The sequence below is a fragment of the Arvicola amphibius genome, chromosome 7 (genome assembly GCF_903992535.2).
Source record: "Arvicola amphibius chromosome 7, mArvAmp1.2, whole genome shotgun sequence".
NCBI classification, from domain to species: domain Eukaryota; kingdom Metazoa; phylum Chordata; class Mammalia; order Rodentia; family Cricetidae; genus Arvicola; species Arvicola amphibius.
In genome coordinates, this window is record NC_052053.1 from 14699972 (window position 1) to 14726494 (window position 26523).

A 26523-nucleotide genomic window follows, 5' to 3' on the forward strand; every position below is an offset into this window, starting at 1 on the left:
ACAAGTTCCATCTACTTCAGTTATGTATTTTTTTCCACCTTTTCCTAGGCACACGGCCACCTGGAATGAATGTTGTATTTTGCAGTTAGGGAAGGCACTGACTAGTTTTTGGCCAATGGTATTTAAACAGAACTGCTTGGTACAATTGGAAACTATCCTTAAACAAAGGGTTACAACCCCCACTGCCCTGGTTTTCGCTGGCCAGAATGTTTGCTGTGAGGACACTGACTGGAGCCAAAAGCTCCAGGTTGGTTAAGCAACAAAGTGCCCTAAATATACCAGAATTCCTTAAAGAGGAAAACCTCCCTCATTTCTACAGGTACTAATATTGGGGGTTTAGTTTTATGTTAGTGAGCCCAATCTTAACTAATACACATTTCAATGGTTGGCACATTACTCCTTTATTAGAAATTGTAAATGAGAAATTATTTCAACACCTGAAGACCAAACTACAACAGCAGATTCCATAGGCTCAAGATTTTGAGACATTCTGGCAAGAGTCCTATGTAGAGTGTAACCTTTCCGTGGCATGGCAACATCATTTTTCCTTAAAAAGGTAACTGGACAGACATCATTTCCACCATCTCCTATATAAACAATCCGTGCATATCTCACTCCCTTCTCTAACTGTTTATCTATAAAGTCTACCAAAACTGCATTTTTGCAAAGGTTCTTTGGACACCTATTGCAAGAATGAGCATGGCAATTTTTCACTGTGAGGCGACCACTGTTATCAAAAGCTGCTGGATTAGTAAACACGTTATCAAAGACATCGTGAAAATCAGCAGCTTCTAAAACCCAATCTATGAAGACTGAGTTTGAATCTGAAATAATGATGCAATCAAATTTATCCTTATTCATCCTTAGAAAGCTGAAAAGCTCCACCATCCCCGAAGTGAACGGCATGGATACCACTGTTCTTTTCATTTCATCCTCTTTCACCCCTTCATCTCCCAGATACTTAAAGACTCTGCCCATAAATTCTGTCCAGAACCCCTTCTGGTAAGAATCTTGCAGTTCCATGGGAAGCTTTTTGTCTGGAGCACACTGTACAATCCGGGTGTCACTATTGTCATCTATGATTGTATTGTCGAAGTCAAACACCAGCAAAACTTTCATGGTTCCAGTAACAGATTTGGGTTACCCTGCAGAAGAAGAAATATTATCCCTAACCATACTGTGTTTATCTATCTATTACACTTATTTAGGATCTGAAGGAAACGTTAACCTGCTAAGAGCTAGGTCTGGTAGTACATGCTGTCATCTCAGCACTTAGGAGGCTGTTTTAGGACTACCATTTATTTTCCTAAGATAAGTGCCACACTTTATTAGCTTATAATATTTGTAATAGTCCTCATATCAAGTAACAGGCCATAATATGTTATGAATATTCTATATACTAACAAAAGTTCTGAACAAATTTAAGTTCATGTAACTTTATAAAGTAGAAAATAATTTTTAAATGGCGTTCAGATTGAACTCAGTGTCAGAGTTTGACTAAATGATTGGCTAATGCTGCACCTGAAATTCTAAAACAGTTATCTGATATATGGAAGTCAACTCAATTCTCCAAAATTAGTATGACTTCTGTTAAAGGTTTTGATACATTTATTTGCATTTTCTCTAAATCATTTAGTCTTGAGGTACCAAATGTTAACTTGAGTAAACACACCACATATAACAGGACAGATGTCTTTGTTTTCATTAGAATGGAAGTGATTAACTTATAAATCTCCAAAAGAAATGGAAATACATAATAACAGTTATTATGGGTGAAAAACTATCACACTAAAAAAACAGTAATCATAGAAAATTCCAAGAAAAAGATAAAATTGGTACATGTAAACAAACAAAAAAGAGATGATATATTTTTGAAAGATCACTCAAACATCTCATCTAATTTCAATACCCTACTACGTAGAACTGCTGTCACTCTCATCTTAAAGATCGATAAAGCAATTATTAAAGAGTGGAATTGTGGTCTCAGGTCAGCGTGGTTCCAGTTTTAGGTTTTTGAGTACAGTATTCTAGGTTTGGTTAGTGGCAATGCCTTTAGTCTTGGCAGGCAGGGGCAGGAGTGTCTTTGTAAGCTCGAGGCTAGCCTGGTTTACATAGCCAGTTTCAGAACCCAAAAAATATAAAACCAAACACAATTAATTAAATACAACGGTTTAATGCCTAAGAAATAAGATATTAAAGCTATTTATTAATTTATTTCTTTGAGACAGGGTCTCACCATGTAGAAGTCTGCTTGGAGCTAATAGCGATTCACCTGCCTCTTAAGTGCTGGGATTAAGCATGTGCCACAATATTTATTCATTGCTTTAAAATAACCACCAAGTAGGTAATTTTTGTTTGTTTTGCGTATCCCTGACTGTCTTGGTAGAGGAGGGTGGCCTTGCACTCCACCTGCCTCTGCCTCTAGAGTGCTGGGTACCACCCCTGCTCTCTTAACTTTTAAAAGAACACAAGAGTGAAATAAACACACATTCAAGGTTGATCTAAGAGTATTTTTTCTCAATTTTAGAATTTCCCATCTTTTTAATATATTTTTTATTAAAATGACTTACCTAAGATGGCACTTGCAGTCCAATTAATCTTATTTCAGCACAGAGCTTAGTCATTAAAATCTTTAATTTGCCAGCTGTCTTTACACATTACTCCATTTCTGTATGCAGAGAAACTACTCTGATGTACAGCGAAGGAATGGAGACTTCTTAACTCCTAAAATTAATAAAGTATTTTAAAAGCTTAAATTTTACACTTCCTAATTGACTCCCTTTTCCTCATATAAAAAAAAAAAAAAACCCATGTACTGGCAATGAAGAAACAAAATTTGATCATACACATAAATTTGAAATAAATACAAAAAAGAGACTATCATAAGGAAATATTTGATCTAGTTAATAAAATCACAAGTGTTAAGTCAATTGAATTTCATCATTTCAGGTTTTCTTGTTAAAAGGGAAACACATACTTTATTATCAATAAATATAGAGATACTGGTAACATTGAAAATAAAAATCTACAAAAATTAGGGAGGTGCACAGACTGGCTTTTAACAATGTGAATTTACGTGGAAACTCTTTTTTTTAATATCTGAAACACAGACCGGGCGTAGTTGCTCATACCAGCAATCCCAGTGTTCAGGACCTGGAGCAGGTATTAAGTTGTGTGCTGGAGCCCAGTTTAAGTGACAACGTGAAGAGGCCAGCGAGATGACGCAGGTGGTGAAATACTTGCTGACAAGCCTGACAAGCCACGTGTGACCCCTGCAAGCCACTCTTGAAGGAGACAAACCCACAGTGGGCAGAGAGGATTCCTAACGGTTGTCCTCTGACCACAGTACTGCTGTGTTCACTTGGCACACGCACATAAAGTTTTGTTGAAAAAAGAAAACCAAAGCTGGGCAGTGTGGTGCACGCCTTTAATCCCTGTACTCAGGAGGCAGAGACAGGCGAATCTCTGTGAGTTCAGGGCCAGCCTGGTCTACAAAACAAGTTCTGGGACAGCCAGGGTTGTTATACAGAGAAACCCTGTTTCAAAAAAACAAACCAACCAACCCACCCTACTCTCAGGACTGAACATATCACTGGTTAGAGTGTATACTGCTCTGGCAGAGGACCCAAGTTCAGCTCTCAAGACCCCTGTCTGGTGGTGCAACTTCAGTTCTAGGGACTTTAACGCCTCACAACTCCACGGTATCCACACACACACTAGATAAATAGGCAAACAAATAAATAAGGGGCTGGAGAGGAGGTTCAGCTGTGAAGGCCCAAATCTGAGTGGCTAACCATCACCTGCAACTCCAGCTCCAGAGCGGTCTGACAGCTCTGGCCTCTTCAGGCACCTTCACTCATGTGCACGCACCCTCCCACACACACATATACAAACACACACATAGTTAACTATAATAAACATAGCTTATGTGAGAACGGCAGGGTCTTATCAAGTGGTTCGATGGTTAGTTTTCCTTGTGACCTTGTGTTTAAAATGTCTACATATTAACTTAAATTCTGCTTCCAATTAGGATACAAATGCTACCTTCTTTCAATTTACCTCAACAAAACTCAGGGCAATGAGGCAGAAAGCAAGTAACCAACTCTAGATCAGCTTGTATGTAAAGACTGGAGGTTGGAGGAGCAACTAGGAGTTTAAAGTCAAATATCAGACCTTTTCAAATTATAAAATTACTGACACTTGATGAAGTCCAGCAATTGCAACTACTTTAGTTAAAGTACTGAGGGTTTTCATCGACGGACATGGCCTCTACTGCTTCTGTCTTCTCTGTAATGTACTCCATGCCCCACTGCTTCAAGGATGCTCCGACAGGGAACAACATTAAAAGGCATGCATGCTGTCACTCATCCTGTCCTATAACGCAACACACATCACATTTACGTGACTTCCTGCCAACTCTGCATCACCCTATGGGGACAGGGGCTCAGAAAAATTAAGGCACAATCTGCTGAGGATGCAGCTACCGCTGTAATTCATTGATCCCTCACTAGGCGTCGCGGAGCTCAAGCACAACTATGCAAGCTGCTGGTTGCCTGTGTTACAGTAAAAGCCCCGACCTTTAAGCTATGACGCTTTTGACGCTTTAAGCTATGCTTCCAAATCACTCGTATGCACACAAAGTTCTAGTAATCCTTCCGTACTTACCAGCATTATTACAGTGGAATATCTGACAGAAAACCTGAAGCGAGACAGCACAACTGTGTGTTAGAACTTTCATTATTGAAAATCTTACTTGTTTTCATTGTGAGGGGCAGCAAATGTTGCTTAATTGATAGTCCAACTATTCAGGAATGAAATCATTTGTACATCGGTGGGTCAGAAAAGCCCCTTTAGAGATCCATTGCCAGCCTACTTGAACTTATTCTGGTGTCATGAGAGACTGGTTCCCAGGCACACTGATTATAATTTACCAAGCAGTTTAATATCTATTAAAGGTCTTAACGTGAATTTCCTGGGGACATTTCACGCTTTAATAGTTTTATGTAATAACAATAGAGAGGGTCTCATCTAGTCCTGGCCAGGCCGTACAAACCAAATAATTTAAAAACAGCTTTTATGTTCCTTAATCCCTGGGGGTTCTGTGGTCAAGCGGGTTCTGTCCTTCACCTCAGCCCGCGAGGACTCGCACCGAGCCTTGGCCTCGACTCGCACACCAGCCGACTCCTCACTAGCGCAGCGGGTGCGGAAGGGGACACCGGCCTGGCGGAACCGAGGGCTCCTCACTGACCCAGGCCCAGGTCGCAGCCCGCAGGCAACATCCGTTCCAGCATCCGCCGGTTGGTCCTCGAGCCAGACGGAAACGCGGGATCGCGACAGCCGATTCAGCCCAGCCGCTCTGCACCGCGCAGGCGCCGCGCCTGACCCGCCGCTCTGCACCGCGCAGGCGCACTTCCCGCGTTTAGCTTCTCCCGGCCGCGGACTGGGCACCTTCCTGATTCCGTGATGGCAAAACGTCACTTCCGGCGTGGTTGCCAAACAACCAAACGGTTTGGCAACAGTTCCTCTGCTGAAGTTGGCGTGGCGACAGTCTCCTCACCCGGTCTGCCCTCGCGGAGCTCAGCTAGTTAGAGATGCAAGTGCGCTTTGGGCGGCGCTCCGGACAGACAAAGGGGAGCACAGGTGAGCTGCCGTGGCCCCTTCCGGAGCTGGGATTGTTTCTCGAACCCCTATCTAGGGTGACAAGTGAGGGCTTCGGTTGCCTTTTGAAATGGGCTTTGCCAAGTCGAAAGCATTCCCAGCAAGTATCCTTGGAAGTTAGTCAGGTTTGGCCTTCGGAGGAATGAGTGGACTGAGGACTGAGGCGTGCGTAGTAGACTATTCACAGGAATGGGGGTAGAAAAAGCAGAAAGTTAGATGCCCTCCCAACCCCCAAACTGCCCGGCAGGTCCGATACGGGAGTCTGAGTTCTTAAGCTCTGTTATTCGTTGAGTAAATTTTGGAATGCCGTTTGGAAATGTTATTGACCTACTAAGTCGCCATTCTGTTGCAGACCTGCAGAGTAGCTCAAGGGATTAACTCTTTCCACTCTAAAGTTAAAACCCACCCCAAGTCAAATGCTTTGGTAGTGTAAAAAATATGGTACGTAAAGTAAGGTGACATAAGATTTGATTTTATCATACATGTGGACAAGTAGGATTCTTTTAAAAAAAATCTTTTATCAACTCCAACCACAACAGTTTAATTGTCATGGTAACTGTTATGTTAGGTCCTTGGAAATTTGAACCTTCTTCATGTTTTGCCTGAAGCTCTGTAGCAATGGCGCTGCCCCCACTCCAGAGGACCTGAGTGACTACCTGTTCAGTGAGACTATTACATATCTTTCCCAAGTTTACACGTGAAGGAAATCACCAAAGATTCCATCAATTTCCTCTGATTTCGTAAAGCCTTGTGTTCCCCTCAGCCATCCTTAAGCCACACATGTGAGGTAGTTTCCAGACACCACTCCACTACAGACATATCTGAGAAAAAAAAAGCACGTGAACTCTTCCTGGACAAACGTTTAACCTACTGTTTAATGCGACAGGAATGAAGAACTCTGAAAACGAAGAAATTCCCTATCCACCTCTCCTGCCTAGCAAGGTAGATCTCCAGCAGGTCACCATAATCCCCCATGCCGAGTGGGAAAGGATTCGGGATAGCCTCGGCAGGCTGACGAGAGAAGCGGCAGCCCTTCGTGCGGAAAGAACAGCAAAGAAGAAAATGCATGTCCAGTCCCAGGAACTGGTAAAACACTGGACCAACACGTACGCAGTAAGTATCAGCCCCCCTCGAAGACGCATGCTTTGAACACTACCTGTGGCTTCTTAGTAGTGTCTTGTACCTTTTTTGAATCATTTGATGTTCAAACTTCATAAATACAATGGCACACGGTTTCAAGATCTTTAAGTCACATACTGTAAATGACACAATTAGGGTCAACGTTTTGTTAAAATTTGGTGCATTTATGCCTCTAAAACCACCATTACAGTTAGCATAATGAACATATTCATTGCCTAAAACTTCCCACGGCCTGTTTAAATCCTTGTCACTCCTCATAAATTATAGGTCACCACGCATCTACTATTTATTATTAGAGATTTTATTCAACAGAATCTGAGACTTCATTATGTGTTAAATATACTCTTTGTATTGCTGAGTAGTAGTCTAGCGTTTAATACAGTAAGTTTATTTATCTGGTCACTTGATGGCATGGAATCAACCAAATGTTGACATCTGAGTGTCTCCATCTTTTGACTGTTATGTAAACAGCTGTCCACCTAAAAAATTAAATTAAAAATTAATTCAGGGGTGGAGAGATGGCTAATAGTTAAGAATATTGACGTCTCTTCCACCTGGGTTTGAGTCCCCGCACACACAGTGGTTCACAGTGTTCTGTAACTATAGCCCCAGAGCATCTAGCCATCTCTTCTGACCTCCTCGGGTCAGAAGCATGTGATGCACAGATGTGCATTCAGACAAAACACCCATGTACACAAAACAAAGAAACAAATTCAAAGTGTAAGTTCATGTTACTAATGAAGTATGCCAGCACAAAAATTCATAATGAAATTCAAATGCTCTTATAGTGATAATAACTTTTTGGTCAATCAAATTGATACATAAAAGCAAAATACTGCTTTTGGGTTAGAGTAACCACAAAGCCTGGGTTTGATCTCCAACACTATTTAAAAAAAGAGAGAGAGAGCCAGGCGATGGTGGCGCACGCCTTTAATCCCAGCACTCGGGAGGCAGAGGCAGGCGGATCTCTGTGAGTTCGAGGCCAGCCTGGTCTACAAGAGCTAGTTCCAGGACAGGCTCTAGAGCTACAGTGAAACCCTGTTTTGAAAAAACAAAAAAAAAATGAGAGAGAGAGAGAGAGAGAGAGAGAGAGAGAGAGAGAGAGAAAGATTGATTATTTTGTCTTTTCACAGGGAATGAAAGAACAGAAACTTAAAGCCAAGCAAAAGCGTGACGAAGAGATTGAGGCTGAAAGACAAATTCTTGATTTGGAAGAAGAGATATACAAACAAGGAGAACGGAAAAAGGCCATTGAAAACGCAAAGCAGTATCAGTTTTCCCAGACAGAAAGAGTGAAAAGCTTTCATGTACTGTCCAGCTTCTCTCCTATCTATAAATATGTATATTTAGCGTGCATAGTTAACAGTTTTCTCTAATTATATACTTTTTTTAAAATAGTGCAATTTTTTTGTAGTCAGGACTTCTTCTCAGTAGAGTTATGAAGGAGCGCGATGCCCAGATTCAGTTTAAAAAGAATTCAGTCAAATCAGACAAGAAATGGGAGGAACAGGTGAGACTCAACGTGGAAAAAGCTATTAAAGAAGAGCAAGAGAAAGAAGAAAAACAGCGCAGAGAAAGATGTGCCCTTGCTGAAGACCATCTGAAGCAGTATGTATATGTGAGCTTTTACGTGTCTTTCTCATAATGGGTATAGCTTTTCCCCTGATTTTGAAATTAATGTATGTCAAAATACATGATAGAAAAAATACAAATAAAAAGATTAAAACTAGGGCTGGAGAGATAGCTCAGAGGTTAAGAGCACTGCCTGCTCTTCCAGAGGTCCTGAGTTCAATTCCCAGCGACCACATGGTGGCTCACAACCATCTATAATGAGATCTGGTGCCCTCTTCTGGTCTGGTGGCATACATGCAGACAGAACACTGTATACATAATAAATAAATAAATCTTAAAAAAAAAAAAAGATTAAAACTAACAACTAGAGTAAAGTATGGTGATACATCCTGTAACCATAGCACTTGGGAGGCTGCAGCAGGAGAATCAAGAATTGGAAGCAAGTCTGGTTTATGTAACAAAGACTACTGAGATGCTCAGTGGGTAAAAGCATCTGCCACACAAGCCTGACATGTGAGTTCAGTCCCAGGAAGGAAAGAACTAACTCCACAAAGTTCTCTGACCTTCACAAGTGTACAACTCCACATACTTCATACAGGCACACACTCTTATTTACACATACCCACTACATTTCTCTTAAAAAGACAAAACGAGGGGCTGGAGTGATGACTCAGTGGTCAAGGGCACTGGCCACTCTTGCAGAGGTCCTGGGTTTGAGTTCCAGTATCCACATGGTGACTCACAACCATCCAATTCCAGGGGATTTGACCCCTAGATGTAGTGCACAGACATACATGAAGACAAAATACCCATACATACAAATCAAATTAAATTTAAAAAAAAATACAGAAAAACAGGGCAGTGGTGACATACACCTTTGATCCCAGCACAGATAGGCAGAGATAGACAGATCTCAGTGAGTTCAAGGTCAGCCTGGTCTACAGAGTGATTTCCAGGACAGGCAGAACTGTTACACAGAAACCCTGTCTCAAAAAAGACAGAAAATAAAGAGAGCTCAGTAATAGAGTGCTTGCCCAGCATACATGAGGTCCTAGGTTCAATTCCCAGCACTGTAAATAAAGAAAAAACAAAACCTTAACTAATTCTGACATTCCTAATATATTAATTAGTTTATTTTAAAAATATGATGCTCATTTTTTAAATAGTCATTATTCTAATCATGAAATATAAAGTACATTTTTTTTCTTTAGAAGTTCCTAATCTGGGAGAGTAAGGTACAGAATGCATAAACAAATTAGGGTATGATAAATACTTTGGAAAATATATGGAGAAAGGTGTGTGTAAAAACAATGGATGCCTGATTTAGTCTAGAGTAGGTTGGCAGGAGAAGTGGCTTCCACTTTAATTCTGGACACTGAGTAGAGTAAGCCATGAAGAGTTGGGTAGACTCTGAACAGATGAGATGGGGTGGGAAACGGCCCATAAGTGAGGAGAACCAGGTGGATTAGGGAGCTTGTGTAGGTAGAATGGCTATAATATAGAGGATTAAGGGAACATTGTAAAGATGAAGTTATAGCTGGGCAGTGGTGGCGCACACCTTTATTCCCGGCACTTGGGAAGCAGAGGCAGATGGATCCCTGTGAGTTCGAGGCCATCCTGGTCTACAAGAGCTAGTTCCAGGACAGGCTCCAAAGCTACACAGAGAAACACTTTCTTGAAAAAAACAAACAAACAAAAAGTGTTAATAAAAATAAGCAAAAATAAAAAACCTTCTGACCCCATGCCTAGAAAAGTAAGACATAGAGCAGCATTGTAAACAGTGTCTAGGCACCAGACCTGGGCAGGCTAATCTGTGGCGCTGGAGCCAGTTTGAGAGTGTATCCTAAAGACAGGGGAAATAAGAAATCGTGGAGACACCAATGCCCAAATAGAGATTTTAACCAAGAAATTAATACCTATTGCAAAGAAACATAGCCAAGTATCTATTGACAATACATATTTCTTGTTCCTTTGTAGGTAGTTAATCTTTTCTATAGAAAGAGCCTCATTGACCTTGCTTAAGAAAGTTTTACTGTTGGGATTTGTGGTGCATACTTTTAATCTCAGTATTTGGGAGGTAGAGGCAGGCAGATCTCTGAGTTTGAGTTCAACCTGATCTAAATAGTGAGTTCCAGGCCTGCTAAGGCTGTAGATACAAGTTTCTGTCCCTTCATTCCCAAAGAGACACATAGAGGGTTATACTAATTATAAACTGTTTGGCCTATTAGCTCAGACTTTTATTAATTAGTTCTTACAACTTAAATCAATCCATAATTCTTATCTATGTTTAGCCATGTGGCCTGGTACCTTTTCTAAGTAAGGTGTTCTCATCTTGCTTCCTCTGTGTTTGTCTTGTGATTGTATCTCTGCCTTCCATCTTCCTAGAATTCTCCTAGTCTGGTTGGTTGCCCTGCCTATACTTTCTGCCTGGCTACTAGCCAGTCGGTGTTTTATTAAAACCAATACAAGTGACAAATCTTTACAGGGTACAAGAGCATTATCCCCCACACAAGGCTCCATAGTAAGGCCTTGTCTTAATTTTTTTTTTGCCTAATGACTGCCTGTGAATTCTATTGGGCTTGCTTTACTTTCCTCTGGATAAGTTTATGAAAAAGGACAGAAAGAGAGAAGAGGGTCAAAGTGATTTTACCCATCTTAGAGCTCTCAGTCACTCAGCTGACTGCATCGTAAGACTTTTTTTAGTATTGGTGATGGTAAATCTTGACTCTCAATTTGATTAGATTAAAAAAACATTATATTTATGTATATGTATACATGTCTGTGTGTATAAACCACACAGTATGTTCCTACAAAGGCCAGAAGAGGGCATCAGACGCCATCGTTCTGTGTAATTACAGGGAGTTGTAAGCCTGACACAGGATGTGCTCTTAACCAACAAGTCGATTTCTCCAGCCCAAAAGCTGCAACTTTAGGTATTTTTTTGTTTTGTCCTAAACTTAAAAAATAAACAATTTTTTTGCAAAATTAGATATTTTTCTACTATTCTCTAGATCTTTGTTGTCTACTTGTGAATCTGCATCTTCAGTGTGATTAGTAAACATAAAATATAACAAAATCAGCCAGTACAATTTTGAAAACTTCATTTAGGACCATCGTTAACCTGGTGTGACAAGGGCAGCACCGCCCTTAGTTTCCCTAGTTCCTCCTAAAGAGAATGCCCTGACCACGATGTGACTTTGTGTGTGTGTGCTAAATTTCTTGGCCTACTTCTCTGGTAGTCATCTATGGCCTAGTAGAAGGGAGTTTTCCTCAGCTGTTGCAAAAGACTCCAGAAATGTTTGCTTGATGATGTGTATAGGGAAGTCCAGCTCATTCTTTAGCCGTCTGCTCAGACTGTTGACTTACCCTGAGCTATCTGTTTAGAATGAAAAACAGTCAGTCAGACTAATAATGCATGGGCTTTCCATGCCAGATTTGTTGGACGTGAACAGTCTTGCTGCGTGCTTGGGTACCCGTCAGGTGAGGGACCCCAGGGATCCAGGTCTGATGGGAACTCTTGGTAATGATAGTGATGGGGTTTGGGGAGTGAACTGAAGAGGTGGTGTAAGAGAGAAACCTTCCAAGATCAGGCTGTGCTGTTATGCCGACCTTCGATATCCCTGAAGAACCCATCCATGAGCCCTGCGAGTCAGCAAGCATTTAGAGCTCACCACTCAGAAGGCATCAGTAGCCAACTAGCAGGGAGCACCAGACCTAGGCAGGCTAATGTGTGCTACTGGGGCCAACTTGAGAATGTATCTTGTACTAGCATGTTTAATTTCTTGGTTAAAGTCTCTGTTTGGGGATTTGTGTCTCCATGATTTCTGCACTGGAGCCCACGAACTTTCCCAATTCTCTTAGTCAGCTATCAGTCCTGTCTAAAGACAAAGAGCACTTGTGTCTGCTATCTGGCTTCTTTTCTTCCAAGCAGTCGGGTTTGGAGCCAGACAGTACGGGCAGTCCTGGGTTGCTCAGATTGTCTTTGCAACTGCCATTTCATGTTCTTTTCCAGAAGAGAATTCGATGTCCTCTCACCCCCAGCTTCAAACCTGATTCTTCTCTCTGAAATGTGACCTACTTGTCTGTCTGCTCTTACTTACACTTACTTTAGAATAAAGCAACATGAAGAGGAAGAAGAAAAAAGGAAAAAAAATGAAGAAAAAGATGCTGAGGAGATAAAGCGGCAGAATTTGCTGTATGAAATAGAAATGAAAAAGAAACTAAGCAAGAAACAGGAAGAGATCAATGAAAGCAGGAAACTGTTCTTTGTAAGTTGAAGACGCCATAGTGGATCAGTTATACAGGCAGATGCCTCATTTAGGAAACAAGTCTCCAGCGAGCTGTGTTCCTGAGAGACCCCATGCTAGGAGTGATTGTGTTCAGTACAGTTCTGTGTGGGTGTGATTTCATGCAGGAAAGAAAATAAGACGTATTGAAATGAGTTTCCTTAAAACAAAAGCTTTGAGGAATGAATGGGGGTGATGTATGTTTAATTTCTGTTGTGATTCTTATGGATGTAATTTATTTGATTTCATGTTTTTATACTTTTCTTTAGCATTTTACAAAGGTCTTATGTGTGTGGGTGTTTTGCCTTCATGTATGTCTGTGCACCACATGTGTGTTGTGCCTGCAGAGGTCAGAAGAGGGCGTTGGGTCCACTGGAACTGGAGATGCAGATGGTTGTGAGCCTCCATGTGGGTGCCAAACCCACCAGGGTCCTCTGCAAGAGCAGCTACTGCTTTTAAACACTGAGCCATCTCGCTAGTACCAATGTTTTTTTTTTTAATTTTTTTTTTTTTTTTTGGTTTTTCGAGACAGGGTTTCTCTGCAGCTTTTTTAGAGCCTGTCCTGGAACTAGCTCTTGTAGACCAGGCTGGCCTCGAACTCACAGAGATCCGCCTGCCTCTGCCTCCCGAGTGCTGGGATTAAAGGCGTTAATTTTTAAGTAATACATATACAAAGTCAACACATTAAACTCCTAGAGGCAAGCGTTATCAGATTTGTTTAACTTTTTCTTTTGTTGCGCAAAGGTATTACGTATTATTTTATTTTGTCATTATTTGTATTACATTCACTTATATATGTGTATTTGTCTGTATGTGTGTTTATGGTGCATGGGCATAGCACAGGGGTGACTTTTGGGAGTCACTTTTCTCCTACCATATGAGTCCTCAGGACTCAGACTGTAAGGCTCAGGTGCCCTGGCTTCTTGAGCCATCTTGCCAGTCCCTATATTTAGTTTTTATGTTAGTTAGTGCCAGCCATTCTCTGCCCCTTGTCCTGGCTGAGGAGCGTTTGGCTCTCGTCCTTTGTAATGCATTTCCATCTCCTCCTCAGTAGTCACCACACTTATGCCATCATCAGGATTGTGTAATTCTTTGTCTCTGCAGATCCAAGCTATACACCTCAATGGCCCTAGTTCTTTCATTACATGAATTTTCATTTTGTCTTAAGACAGGGGCCCCTATGCAACCCTGATTGGCCCCAAATTTATGATTCTCCTACCTTAGCCCCTCCCTCTATCACACAGATCACAGGTATGCATCACTATGCCTACCGTTACAAATGCTTACTTTTCTACCTTGATTTTAATTTGTTTAGTGACTACATTTTTGACCTTTTTAAAATTTTATTTTGATGACTTTTTTCTATATAACCAATAAATTTTGCCAAATGTTTACTGATGCTAGTTTTCAATATTTGACTAAAGAGTAAACAGTCACCTGTGTTCTTTTCTTAGAGCTTATCCACAGAGACCCCTCCATCTCCTCTCCTTCAGGGCTGCTTGTTCCCTGGGCCTGCCTGCTGCCTAGCTGTCGTCCTGGGGCTTTCCTGGCCCCTCTGTGGGCACAGGTCTTACTCCTGACTCTGATGTCTTCTGTTTCCTGTTTAATCTCTCTTGCTGAAGACTATCCTCAAGCATCTTCCTAAAGAAGGGTGCTGGGGAAGTCAGTGGCCTTTTAGTTATTTAGCTAAGTTCTAAAGATTCACGTCACTGAGATTACAATTTACTTAACCATTTCTGCATTATTGACTACTTATAGATTGTTTCCAATACTTTTGTGTTATTAATGTAAATAAACTTGATATACAGTGTGTGGACATAAACATCTATTCAAGCTTCTGGTTATAGGGATAAATTTTCAGGAGAGAAATGACTGGGTGAGAAGCCATGACCATTTGACAGGCTGTCGGTTGATGTGTTGGGAAGCGTGCTGTTACAAGCCATGTTTCTTCCTCCAGGATCATATGCATGACAAAAACATCATCCAAGCTGTAGAGCAGCAGCAGCAGGAGGAGGAGGAGGAGAAGATCAGAAAGTTTATCAAAGCCAAGAAACGCCTCATACAGATGAGGCAGGACAAGGAAGCTGAAACCAACAGGTAGGATTTAAAAACACTTTTTTGGATTTCTTTACCTTATGAATATGAATGTTTTGCCTGCACGCTACATCCATGTGTGTGCCTGTTGCATTCCTTGGAACTGAGGTTGTGGATTGTGGTGAGCCCTCATATGGGTGCTAGGAATCTAACCCGGGTCCTCCTCAAGAGCAATATGTGTTCTGAACTGAGCTGTCTGCCCAGCCCCAGAGGTAGGATTTTAACATAACATGATTACTAAAGTGCTATCTGAGATTGGTTTTCTTTGGGAATTGAAGTCTCATAGATGACTAGGGTTTTTAATTACATGATAGTTTCAGTTTGGGGCATGAGAGTTGAGCTGTACTCATGGAATGTTCCAGAACTCTCTGTGGTAGACTGTTGAAAACACTGGTATCTTCTAGAAGAAATGCTGAGCTGGAGGAGGCTCTAGGAGATGTTGGGCTATACATTTCCTTTTCTCATTGCCGTTCTCAGCTGAACACCTGACAAAAGACAGCCGAATGGAGGAAGAGTTCATGTTAACTCACAGTTTAGGATATAAATAGCCCATTATGGCAGAAAGTCATAGTGGCCAGTGATGGAGGACTCTCATTGGTTAATAAAGAAACTGCCTTGGCTTTTTGATGAGGCAGGATTTAGATAGGTGGAGTAAACAGAACAGGATGCTGGGTAGAAGGCAGTGAGGCAGATGCCTCAGATGCCATGCCTCTCCTCAGTGAGACAGTCGCCATGAAGCCAGCCACCAGGTCAGACATGCTGAATCTTTCCTGGTAAGACACCACCTCGTGTTGCTACACATATTACTAAATATGGGTTAAAGCAAGATGTGAGAATTAGCTAATAAGAGGCTGAAACTAATGAGCCAGGCAATGTTTAAATGAATACAATTTGTGTGTTGTTATTTCGGGGCATAAGCTAGCCATGTGGCCGAGAGCCGGGCGGGATGAAAAACAGGCCTGCTTGCCTCCTCGCTACAGGCCAGATCTGCTCATGGCTGTGGAGGCAGAAGGATGAGGCTGTTTGTTCACATCTACATGGCCCAGAAAGCAGAGAGAGCTGAATGCTGGTACATGGCTCAGTTCATTTTCTCTCTTACTCTCTTTATCCTGTCCAGTACCCCAGCCCGTGTGGGCCTTCCTCTCTCAACCCCATCTGGAAATGATGTACGGATGAGCCCAAATATGTGCCTCACCAGTGTCCTGGGTCTGTCTTCTGCCTTCCTTTCTTTCTTCTTATTTTCTTCCCTCCCTTCCTCCCTGTCCTTCCTTTTCTTGTTTTGTTTTTTTATTTTTTTGAGACAAGATCTTTCTACATAGCCCCAACTGTCCTGGATTCTACTTTGTAGACCAGGCTGGCCGCTAACTCACAGAGATCTTCCTGCCTCTGTCTACCAAGTGCTGAGATTAAAGGCGTGCGCCACCATAGCCCAGAACTCTTAGATCTTTATAAGTATCACATTTCCATTGAGAATTTTCAAGATCACCTCAATTAAAAATTGTATCTTCTAGAATAAAACCCAAAAATACAAAGTGGAAATAAAGAAAAACTGCACACTTTGTTAGTCAGCTTTCCGGTATTGTAGACACTCCTGCTGCTTTAGCCCAAAGAGAGGAAAGTTTTATTTGGATCCCAGAGTTGGAGGCTTCTGTTCATAGGCAGTTGGCCTTATTGCTTTTGAAACTATGGCTGAGCAGTACACCAGGAAGGCAGTGCGTACCGGGGCCAGCTGACCACCTCCCATCAGGAAACTGGTGCCGTCATTGAGATGTGCTGACGAAGGTGGAGTATGATGGAAAAAGTTTGTTACTGGAGACGTGCCCCGGGGCTATAGCTTTTGCTAAGCCTTTCCTTTTTCTGCTTTTTTTTTTTTGTTTTTTTTTTTTGTTTTTTTTTTTGTTTGTTTTCGAGACAGGGTTTCCCTGTAGTTTCTAGAGCCTGTCCTGGAACTAGCTCTTGTAGACCAGGCTGGCCTCAAACTCAGAGATCCGCCTGCCTCTGCCTCCCGAGTGCTGGGATTAAAGGCATGCGCCACCACTGCCCGGCCTTTTTCTGTTTTTAATTCTTAAAATTAGATTATTTATTTTATTTTATGTGTGAGTGCTTTGCCTGCATATATGCCTACATACCACATATGTACTTGGTTCCCGCAGAGGTCAGAAGTCAGGGATGGTCGTGAGCCACCATGTGGGGCCTCTGGAAGAGCAAGAAGTACTCAACAACTGAACTGTCTTTTCACACACCCCTGCTTTTTCTTTATACTTCTTCCTGGCTGCCATTTTCCTGTCCTGTTCTGCTATTCTAGTCCCTCCGTGAGCTGGCACTTCTGAAAACACGGGCTGAAGTAAACGATCCGTCCTTTCAAGTTCCTTCCATTAGGCATTCTGTTATAGCAGCGAGAAGACTCCTTCTCATGGCCTGGGCTGCCACCTTCCACATGTGTTTGCACGCATGTCTCTTTTCCACTTCAGACTCTACTTTCTTTCACCCATTCACAGTATCTTCTTCATAATTTCTCATACAAAGTTTCACAGCCTCTCAAAAAATTAGTGGACTTGTCATAACTAATTAAAGTATTTCTGTTTAAGTCTCCTTCCCTCAGTCCTCTAATAAAATGCACTTACTGTGTATGATGCACCAGACACATACTTGGCCCTGGACTAGAAAGAGAATTATCCAGCCCTGACCTCAGAAACTTCACAGGGCCAGGGACATATAAACAGATGAAATCAGCATGTCTATGAACAGATGAAGTCAGCATGTCTATGATTTGGCTCTGGGTGGGATGTAGTGGTAGTGTGAGTTGTTTAGTACTTGGCTAACATGTTAGTTATTTCCAAGGTTTTATTTAAAGAAAGGGGTTTTATAGTGTAAATCCCAGTGCTACAGCAAGCAGAATAGTCCAACAAAGTATTCCAAAGTCTGTTCTGGGCCTCACGAGCTTTTGGTGGTGCAGCCAACCCCAGTGCCGTGGAGGGAAATAAGTAGATTCTGAAGGATCGCTAGCCAGGCGGTCTAGGCAAAATGTTGAGTTTAAATTCAGAAAAGAGATCTATTCCCCTCCTCCCCCCACCAAAAAAAGCTAGGCATGACGATGCTCACCTTTCATCCCAGCTCTTGGGAAACAGGTGGGAAAAGTCTCTGTAAATTTGAGGTCTGCCAAGTCCACAGCAGTTCCAGGCTAGCCAGGGCTGCATAGTGAAACCTTGTCTCAAAAAATAAAAATGCTGGGGCTAGAGAAATGGCTCAGCAGTTAAAAGCACTGGCTGCTCTTGCAGAATTCCTAAGTTCAATTTCCAGCATCCACATGGTGGTTCACAATCATCTCTATTGGGATCTGATGCCCTCTTCTGGCATAAAGGTGTCCATGTAGGTAGAGCACTCATATACATTACAAATACATCTTTAAAAAAATAAAATAAAAATGCTGAGAGCTACAGGGAAGACACTGCAAAATCATCCTCTGGTCTCCACTGTACCCACCCGTACACTCATGACCACAGGCATGCATGCACCACACATACACACAAGAACAATATTTTCCTGTGTTATGGAGAATCTTAACACCTTTTTCTTACACAAGTATACATGCACACACACATGTGATTATATTGTACACATTAATCACTTGGAAAATTTTAGAATATATGCTACTTTGTAGTTATGAGATTAATTTCCTTATTTAGCTCAATATTAAAACTTTAAAATTAATTTACACACACACACACACACACACACACACATATATATATATATATATATATATATATATAAGTTTTGTAGATGACTATATAACACCTCAGATTCCCTGCTGAGAGTGTTTTAGCTCCATTACAGTGCTGTTCTGGATGAATTGGCAAATGTGGTTCTTCTGTTATAGGCTGATGGAAGAGCGGAGAGAAAGAATAAATAACTTCCTAAGTGAACTAATGAAAGAGAAACTTGATACTGAAGATTTGATTATTGCTAGAGATATTGCTGAAGCTGAGGCTGAACTGGAGAGAAGAGAAAAAGAAAAATACGAAAAAAATCAAGCAGAGCTGAAAGCAATTGCAGATCATAGAGCCTCTGTGGTAAACAATTCGGTTCCAGTGCATAGTGTTGAGACTTCCCTGCTGTGGCTACTATCTCTTTGCCTCTCTCAAAACAAGCAGAGATTTGAGAGACAGTTTGCAAATTGTATTCCTATGTTCTTGAAACATTTTTTTATTTATAAGCTTTATTTAAAAAAAAAACTTTGCAAATAAACAGATCCTACACTGAAGTTAACCAGATGCAAAATCCATTCATCCTGATGAATTTCTATACATTTGTCATGACCATTAGGAGAAGATATGTAGCTCTAAACTGGAGTTTTACACTTTGATACTGAATTGATTTGTATGCGCTTATCCTCCACCAAAAGTGAAACTCCATGGCAGAGTTGGCACTGAATGAACAGTTGGCTTTGTATTTTCTTCATGACTCATTAATTGTACCCAGTCCTTCCTTGTCTCCTGTTTAGCTTTTCTTGTTCTCTTTCCTATATGACACACATGTACATTTATTTATACATATACAAATATTCTTTGCTGTGTTCACATATAAAGGAAAATGTGAAACTTTATTTCTTTGGAGATTGTGTATCCTCACTTGAAGTTGTACATTCTAAGCACCTCCCACTCCTCACAGATATTCAGGTTGCAGTTGTCTTAGACTAAATGCAGCAGATTTCATCATCCACTCATCTGCCGATGGAGATTAGGTTGAGTCCAATTTCTCTAAAGATTTATTTATTATGTATACATGTGTCTACACGTATGTCTGCAGACCAGAAGGGGGCACCTTCTGCTTATTTACATTTCGTTTGCTTGGTAATTTGTTTTCCATCCTTTGATATTAAGTTTTAGTGTATTTTTCTAACTAAATGTGATTCTTGGAGACAACATAGTTTGTTGTTATTTTTTTTTAATCCAGTCCATTAGTCTGAGTATTTTTAGTGATGAGTTGAGGCTTAAGGATTTATCATAGAAAGGGTTTGTTATTTTTTTAGGTTTATTTATTTATTTATTTATTTATCTATTATGTATACAACATTCTGCCTGCATATATGCCCGCACGCCAGAAGAGGGCACCAGATCTCATTACAGATAGTTGTGAGCCACCATATGGTTGCTGGGAATTGAACTCAGGACCTCTGGAAGAGCAGTCAGTGCTCTTAACCGTTGAGCCATCTCTCCAGCCCAGGGTTTGTTATTTTGTATAAATATTGGATGACATTCTGTTTTGCTGAGTTGCTGGTGGTTTTCTTTCTCCCATATTAACTCTGAGGGTTTACTTAATTGCTATGTTGGACGTGTTGTTTCTTTCCCTAGTCTGGTTCATCTGTGGTCAGGCTCTTTCATCTTTTCTCCTGTGAGGTGCTCTACTGAGAACTTTCTATAGTGCTGCCTTGGTTGTCATGAATTGTCTTCATTTCTGTTTGTCTTAAAATACCTTTATTTGGCTCTCATAGTTCCTGATGAAGAGTTTGGAGTAAGACTGGTATTTCTACCTTTCTGTGAGTTGATGTATTTCTCATCCTGCTTTTAGGAATATTTCTATACTTTGTATTTTTGACATCCTGACTATAATACATCATGGGGTTTCTTCTCTGGTCATGTGTAAGTGGAGTGCCATATGCCTTCTGTTTGGGTGCTTTATCTGGAAAGTTTTCTGCTATGATTTTATTAATTAATCCGTCTATTCCATTTGGTTCTTAACCTCCGCTCCTTCTACACCATGTATTCTCAGGTGTGGCCTCTTGAATGTATCCCAGACATCTTGGAAATAGTTTATGCTCATTAATTTTTTCCCTGAATATATTAATGTTCAGATTGTCTCAGCTTTGTCCTCTAGCCTTGAAATTAGTTTTTCTGCATGTGCATATTCCTGTCTGTTAATGATGATATCTGTTGTTGTATTTATTTAATTGACCATCCTTCATCTTAAGTATTTCTGTTTGATTGTTTTTTTTTTTAATATTTCAATCTCCTTGCCAAATTTTTCTTCTACATGTTGAATGTTTGCCTCTAATATAGTTATGTTGACTTTGGAGATTGTCTTGTCAAAGTATTGAATAGATTTCCTTAAGTCATACAACTTTTTATTTGACTTTTTACATGGTCATTAATTCTTTTGAACAGTAAGACTAATTTTTTTCTCAGACATTTCAGCACTCTCTGTAATTTTTGATTCCCTCATTGAAAATGGAAGCTGTTCATTCATTTTCCAGCCACCCAGACCCAAATAATTACACAGAAACTATATTAATTTCAACACTGTTTGGCCAATGACTCAGGCATATTTCTAGCCAGCTCTTACATCTTGAATTAACCCAACCCATTTCTATTAATCTGTGTATCGCCACGAGGCTGTTCTTACTGGGTAAGGTTCTGGCTGGCATTTTTCTCCTTTGGCAACTACATGGTGTCTCCTGACTCTGCCTATTCTCTCTATATATCTCTGTTCAGATTTCCTGCCTGGCTATACCCTGCTAAGTCATTGGCCAAAACAGCTTTATTCATTATCTGGTAAAAGCAACATATATACAGAAGTACATCCCACATCACCTTATCAGTTGGTAGGTAATGGGGTATGTGTGGCATATCCCACTGTCGATTTGTGTGTGTGTGTGTGTGTGTGTGTGTGTGTGTGTGTGTGTTATACATTGGTTGACATGGATTTGTTTTTGACTTCATTCTCTTCTGAACCTATTAGGGTATTCTGTTTTCTGTGAGTTATATCTCATAAAGCTCAGCTAGGGGGACTGGTGAAACTTGCTGTGGAATATCAACTGAGTTGGTGAAGTGACTGACCCTTCCTGTCTTGGCTATGTGACAGCAGGACCAAGGGTAGGGCTGTGTACTAAGCAGCACAGTGACCAGCTAGAATCAAAACTTTGGTTGTCCCTTGGATTTTGTGAACATGCTGAAGGCAGGGTACCAAATCAGACTCGGTGAAGCTTGTCTCCTATATTGTGATGTGGTTATAACCACAGGCCCAAAGTAACTTCTGGGACCACATCAACATAGACTCCAGACTCTGCAGTGGAATCCAGTACCACTGAAACCATGGAAAATCAGAATTCTGCAACCATAATGACCTCAGAGACTCATAGAACCAAGACTCCAGTCTCTCAAGGGACCCTGGGCATATTGGAGCTGACCTCTTTGATTAATAGTTACAGGATACTCTCTGGTCTGCAGACACTGGAGGCCTAGTTGGCCAGTGTGCTCTGGTTGCAGAAAAACAACGCTTATTTTTAGAAGATAGTAAGATCATCAGTGACACACAAGTTGTTTTTTAAAGGCTATTTATTTAGTTTACATGTATGGGCTTTTACCTGCATGTACATCTGTGCACCATGTGTGTACCTGAGTGCCCATGAAAGCCAGAAATAGGGCATTGGACCCCCTGGAACTGGATGGCCTATGAGATGGCTATGAGCCACCGTGTGGGTGCTGGGTGCTCGTCCTCTGGAAGGGCAGCCACTGCTCTTAACTGCTGAGCCATTTCTCCAGGGCCCCCCACCCTGCAGGCTATTTAAGGATGCAAAGTTCTTTTTCAGAACCATCTTAAATGACAGGATTGTCTTTTATACTTAGTTAAATGTTTTAAGAGAAGCCACATAAATTACCTGGTTGCATTTCTGTATTTCTTTTTTTTTTTTTTTTTTTTTTTTTTTTTTTTTTTTTGGTTTTTCGAGACAGGGTTTCCCTGTAGTTTCTAGAGCCTGTCTTGGAACTAGCTCTTGTAGACCAGGCTGGCCTCAAACTCAGAGATCCGCCTGCCTCTGCCTCCTGAGTGCTGGGATTAAAGGCGTGCGCCACCACCACCTGGCATTTCTGTATTTCTTAATCTTAGAAATGGATCCCCACATTATTCCCTATATGTCATCCTAATATTCAAATTACATGGCTCAAACATTGTAGCAGTTAACATATCAGTATTTCTGTACTCCAAGATCTTGCTTTTCTTGTTCCTTCTTCCTACTCCTGCTCTTCCAATCCTCCTGCCACGCGGTTTCACTACTGAGCCCAGGCTCCTCTTGAATTCATCATCTTCCTGCCTCAGTGTCCCATTGTACTGCTGGGTTATAGACGTGCACTGCCATATGCAGTGATTGTTGTCTTTAACCAAAGAGATTGGTTTATGTGACTCTCCTTACATTTTCATTAAGTCTATCTCTCATATTCAAGAGAATAAAACAAAGCAACCCAGCCACAGGCAGTTTCCTGGCCTATGTTGCTCCTGGCTCTTTACTTGAAGCATTCTGAGTTCATTTCTTTTTAATGAGAACTGTTGGCTAAAACTGATTACATTTTTTTCCTTTGTCATTAAACATCTAGATGAAAAATAAAGAGGAAGAAGAAAGGCAAAGACAAATAGAGTCTAAAGAACAGTTGCTGGCTGTCATGAAGGCAGACAAGATTTTCCAGGATCTTGAAAAGGAGAAAAAGCTCAAAACCAGCAAAAAGAAACGAGAAATTCAAGATGCTCACGTTCAGCAAATGGTAACTATTCCTACTTTTACAGGAATTATAAAAGTAAATATCTTGGGGAATTTAAGAATGACCCATGTCGCTGTCTCTCTGTCTTAGCTCCTTTACGGTCAAAAAATTCAAAGAAAACACAATAATACAAAGAATCCAGACTCTATGTGAGTTTCATTTTTACGTGGTTTATTTTTATTCTATCACTTTATTTCATTCTGTCTCTTTAAAGACTTTACCCCCCTTTTTTTGGCATTAATTTGGGACCTCCAATTGCCAGTTCCCGATATCTTTTTTTTTCCAGTTTATTTATTTTTTATTAAAAATTGCCATCTCCTCCCCTCCTCCTCCCCCTTCCCTCCCCTCCCCTCCACCCACACCCCCACTCCCTCCCTCTTGAGGCCAAACAGCCATCAGGGTTCTCTACCCTATGTTGAGTCCAAGGTCCTCCCAACTCCCCCCAGGTCCAGGAAGGTGAGCAACCAAACTGACAAGGCTCACACAGAGCCCGTCCATGTCGTAGAGACCAAGCCCATCGCCATTGTCCTTGGCTCCTCGGTCAGACTCCACCATCAGCCACCCTCAGAGAGTCCGATTTGGTCGCATGTTCCATCAGTCCCATTCCAAGTGGACTTGGTGGTCTCCCATTAGTTCTGTCCTGCCGTCTCAGTGGGTGAATGCATCCCTCATGGTTCTGACTTTCTTTCTCATGATCTCTCTCCATCCGCTCCTCATCAGAACTTTGGGAGCTCAGTCCGGTGCTCCTATGTGGGGCTCTGTCATTTTCTCCATCCAATGCCAGGTGAAGGTTCTATGGTGATATGCAAGATATTCATGAGTATGGCAATAGGATCTGGACATTTCTGGCACCCTCTCCTCAGCTGCCCAAGGACCTAGCTGGGGGCATCTTCCTGGACACCTGGGAACCCCTCTAGAGTCAAGCCTCTGCCAACCCTAGAATGGCTCCCATAAGTAAGATATATAATTCCTTGTTCCCATATCCACCCTTCCTATAGCCCAACCATCCTATTCCCCCAAGCTCTTCCCATCCTCCACACTTTTCTCGCCCCATCCCCCCTCCCCCCATCCCTCCCCACCCCTATGTTCCCATTTTTTGTCCGGCAATCTTGTCTACTTCCAGTTTCCAGGAGGATAACTATATGTTTTTCTTTGGGTTCACCTTCTTATATAGCTTCTCTAGGATTTTTACGAATTATAGGCTCGATGTCCTTTATTTATGGCTAGAACCCAATTATGAGTGAGTACATCCCATGTTCATCTTTTTGGGCCTGGGTTACCTCACTCAGGATGGTGTTTCCTATTTCCCTCCATTTGCATGCAAAATTCAAGATGTCATTGCCTGGGACCTCCAATTGTCTTTTCGAGCTCTGTGCGCTTGAACCCAGTTCGCAAGCTTCGGGCAAGAGGCTAGAGGTTAAAATACACAAACACATACAGACAGAGAGACAGCGACACGGGTCATCCTTAAATTCCCCAAGGTAAATATTTAATAGAGACTTCACTTTGGTTTTCTTTCTTTTACTTATGCTTAATGCGCCCCAGATTTGCAGCATGCACCACGTGAGCCGTTATAACCTCTCCTCTTTCCTGTTGTCGTTGTCTTAAGTTTCACTTTATTCTCCCTGGCCCCTCAGTGTCTTTCTGGAAACCATTACCAAACAAGGGATCTCATAGTAGCTTATTACCTTTGGTGAGATTGCTTTAACTTCTGACTTCCAGTCTTACTGAATACTATTTTTTAAGACTAGATATTTTTGTCATCAATTCAACAAACAGAACTTAAACCTTACTTTTAGAACCCAGTAATCATGTGCCTTTCCCTCATAGTTTCAGCGAGTAGAAATGACTGGATCTCATGTTGAAGTTGTAGCTCATCAAGATACTTCCATGGATGTTAATGTATAAACATGCAGAAAACAACTTATATTTAGAAATTCAGCATTTATTAAATGTTACAACTATAAAGTAAAATCTGTCAATCAAAATTTCACAGAAAATCCATTTAAAAGATCATAACATTATAAGACAAAGACTTTCTAAAGTAAAGTATTTAGGAGACTGCCTGTAGTACTTCCTCAGTTCTGAATAAATTTTCATAGATTAATGTCACTCATTGTTCTGACTCCACATTCCTGGGAAATAGAGTGATCAGTTGCATAAAACTTAGGTAGTTTAGTTTTATGTTGACTGACAGGAACAATAATTATTTTTATGCTGTTTAACCTACTGGATACCACATATGTAAATAATTGAAAAAAAATTGTAAATTTAGTTGCCTGATTTTTATCTAAATTTTATGCTTATAATGATTTTGCTTTGTTGTGTGACTATATGAGCTAAACATGTTTGATTGATCCATATTTTGAGTATATTCTTAGCATAGAAGAATTCATGAGTTATTAGCATAATTGTAAAATACTGAGTTTATAAAATTACAACTACATCTTAAAATTATATGGATTTTTGGAAAACTGATGTTTTGACCAATATTAAAATGTATTTTTCTTCCCAATAGGCCATAAATAAATTTAATGCAAAACTATCAAAAGAAGAAGAATTAGATTACTGGAGACTTACTGAAGCCCTTGCAGCTGAGAAGGAGAAAGAATTTCAAAATTACGCCAGAGAAGTAATTGAATCTGAATCCGAATCAACAAAGAAATACACTTACCCTCTGGTAAGAGCTGTACAGGAAGGCGTGGGAGGTGGACGTGGACCGCCCTTCGTAGGCAGGGGTGGGATACGACCAAGCTATCAGGCAAACGATGCCACTGGTGTCCAGCTCCCCTTTTATAGCTGTCGAGGATCAAAGTATAATGATTTTCAGAAGTCGAAGAGGAGGCTGGGTTTTACATGGTAAAGAAGTTTATTTTTATGATTGATAAAATTTATTGTAGCAAGTATAAGCTACAAATATAATGGAATTTCTGATAATAAAGCCACTCATCTCTATAAAATGTGTTGCCTGATTTGATTCTTTGCAGTTTTTCCACTAAGAACACATATAAGATCCAGCATCTGTGCATGTGTGTGTACAGATTCCAGGGACAACCTTCCATGTTTTTTTTTTTCATTGCATCCAATGTTTTTAGAAGACTGCATCTCTTACCGGTCTGAGACTCAACAAGCAGGCTCAGTTAGTTCCATGTCCACCTCCTCAGCAGCGGGCTTACAAGTGTGCACTACCACACTGGAGTTTTCTTTAATGTGGACTCCAGAGATCAGAGTCAGGACTCATT

At 41.0% G+C, this 26523-nt stretch overlaps 2 protein-coding genes across 3 annotated transcripts; one reads left to right on the top strand and one right to left on the bottom strand.

Moving 5' to 3' along the window:
- Window positions 1-376: 376 nt before the first annotated feature.
- Window positions 377-5424, bottom strand: Phospho2 (phosphatase, orphan 2). Of its 2 annotated transcripts, none has more exons than XM_038337465.1 (4): window positions 5249-5424; window positions 4666-4699; window positions 2571-2724; window positions 377-1145 (listed from the first exon to the last, which is right to left on the bottom strand). In XM_038337465.1, the coding sequence occupies exon 4, from the start codon at window positions 1117-1119 to the stop codon at window positions 394-396; it is 726 nt and encodes a 241-aa protein (XP_038193393.1). In that variant the 5' UTR covers window positions 1120-1145; window positions 2571-2724; window positions 4666-4699; window positions 5249-5424; the 3' UTR covers window positions 377-393. The 2 variants fall into 2 exon arrangements, with proteins under 2 accessions (XP_038193393.1, XP_038193392.1); XM_038337464.1 differs by having other exon boundaries at window positions 5128-5424.
- Window positions 5425-5503: 79 nt separating this feature from the next.
- Window positions 5504-26241, top strand: Ccdc173 (coiled-coil domain containing 173). Its single transcript, XM_038337462.1, has 9 exons — window positions 5504-5640; window positions 6545-6771; window positions 7932-8105; window positions 8213-8406; window positions 12482-12638; window positions 14614-14753; window positions 18631-18823; window positions 23120-23284; window positions 25800-26241. Exons 1-9 carry the CDS (start codon window positions 5592-5594, stop codon window positions 26142-26144), a joined length of 1644 nt encoding a protein of 547 aa, XP_038193390.1. The 5' UTR covers window positions 5504-5591; the 3' UTR covers window positions 26145-26241.
- Window positions 26242-26523: the final 282 nt, after the last annotated feature.

Excerpts from the sequence above, each read along its gene's own strand:
- Ccdc173 (XM_038337462.1), top strand. The coding sequence starts at position 5,592 with ATGCAAGTGCGCTTTGGGCGGCGCTCCGGACAGACAAAGGGGAGCACA. Across the intron at positions 8,106-8,212 it reads AAAGAGTGAAAAGCTTTCAT|TCAGGACTTCTTCTCAGTAG; the intron begins GTACTGTCCAGC and ends ATTTTTTTGTAG. Across the intron at positions 18,824-23,119 it reads CAGATCATAGAGCCTCTGTG|ATGAAAAATAAAGAGGAAGA; the intron begins GTAAACAATTCG and ends TTAAACATCTAG.
- Phospho2 (XM_038337465.1), bottom strand. The coding sequence starts at position 1,119 with ATGAAAGTTTTGCTGGTGTTTGACTTCGACAATACAATCATAGATGAC.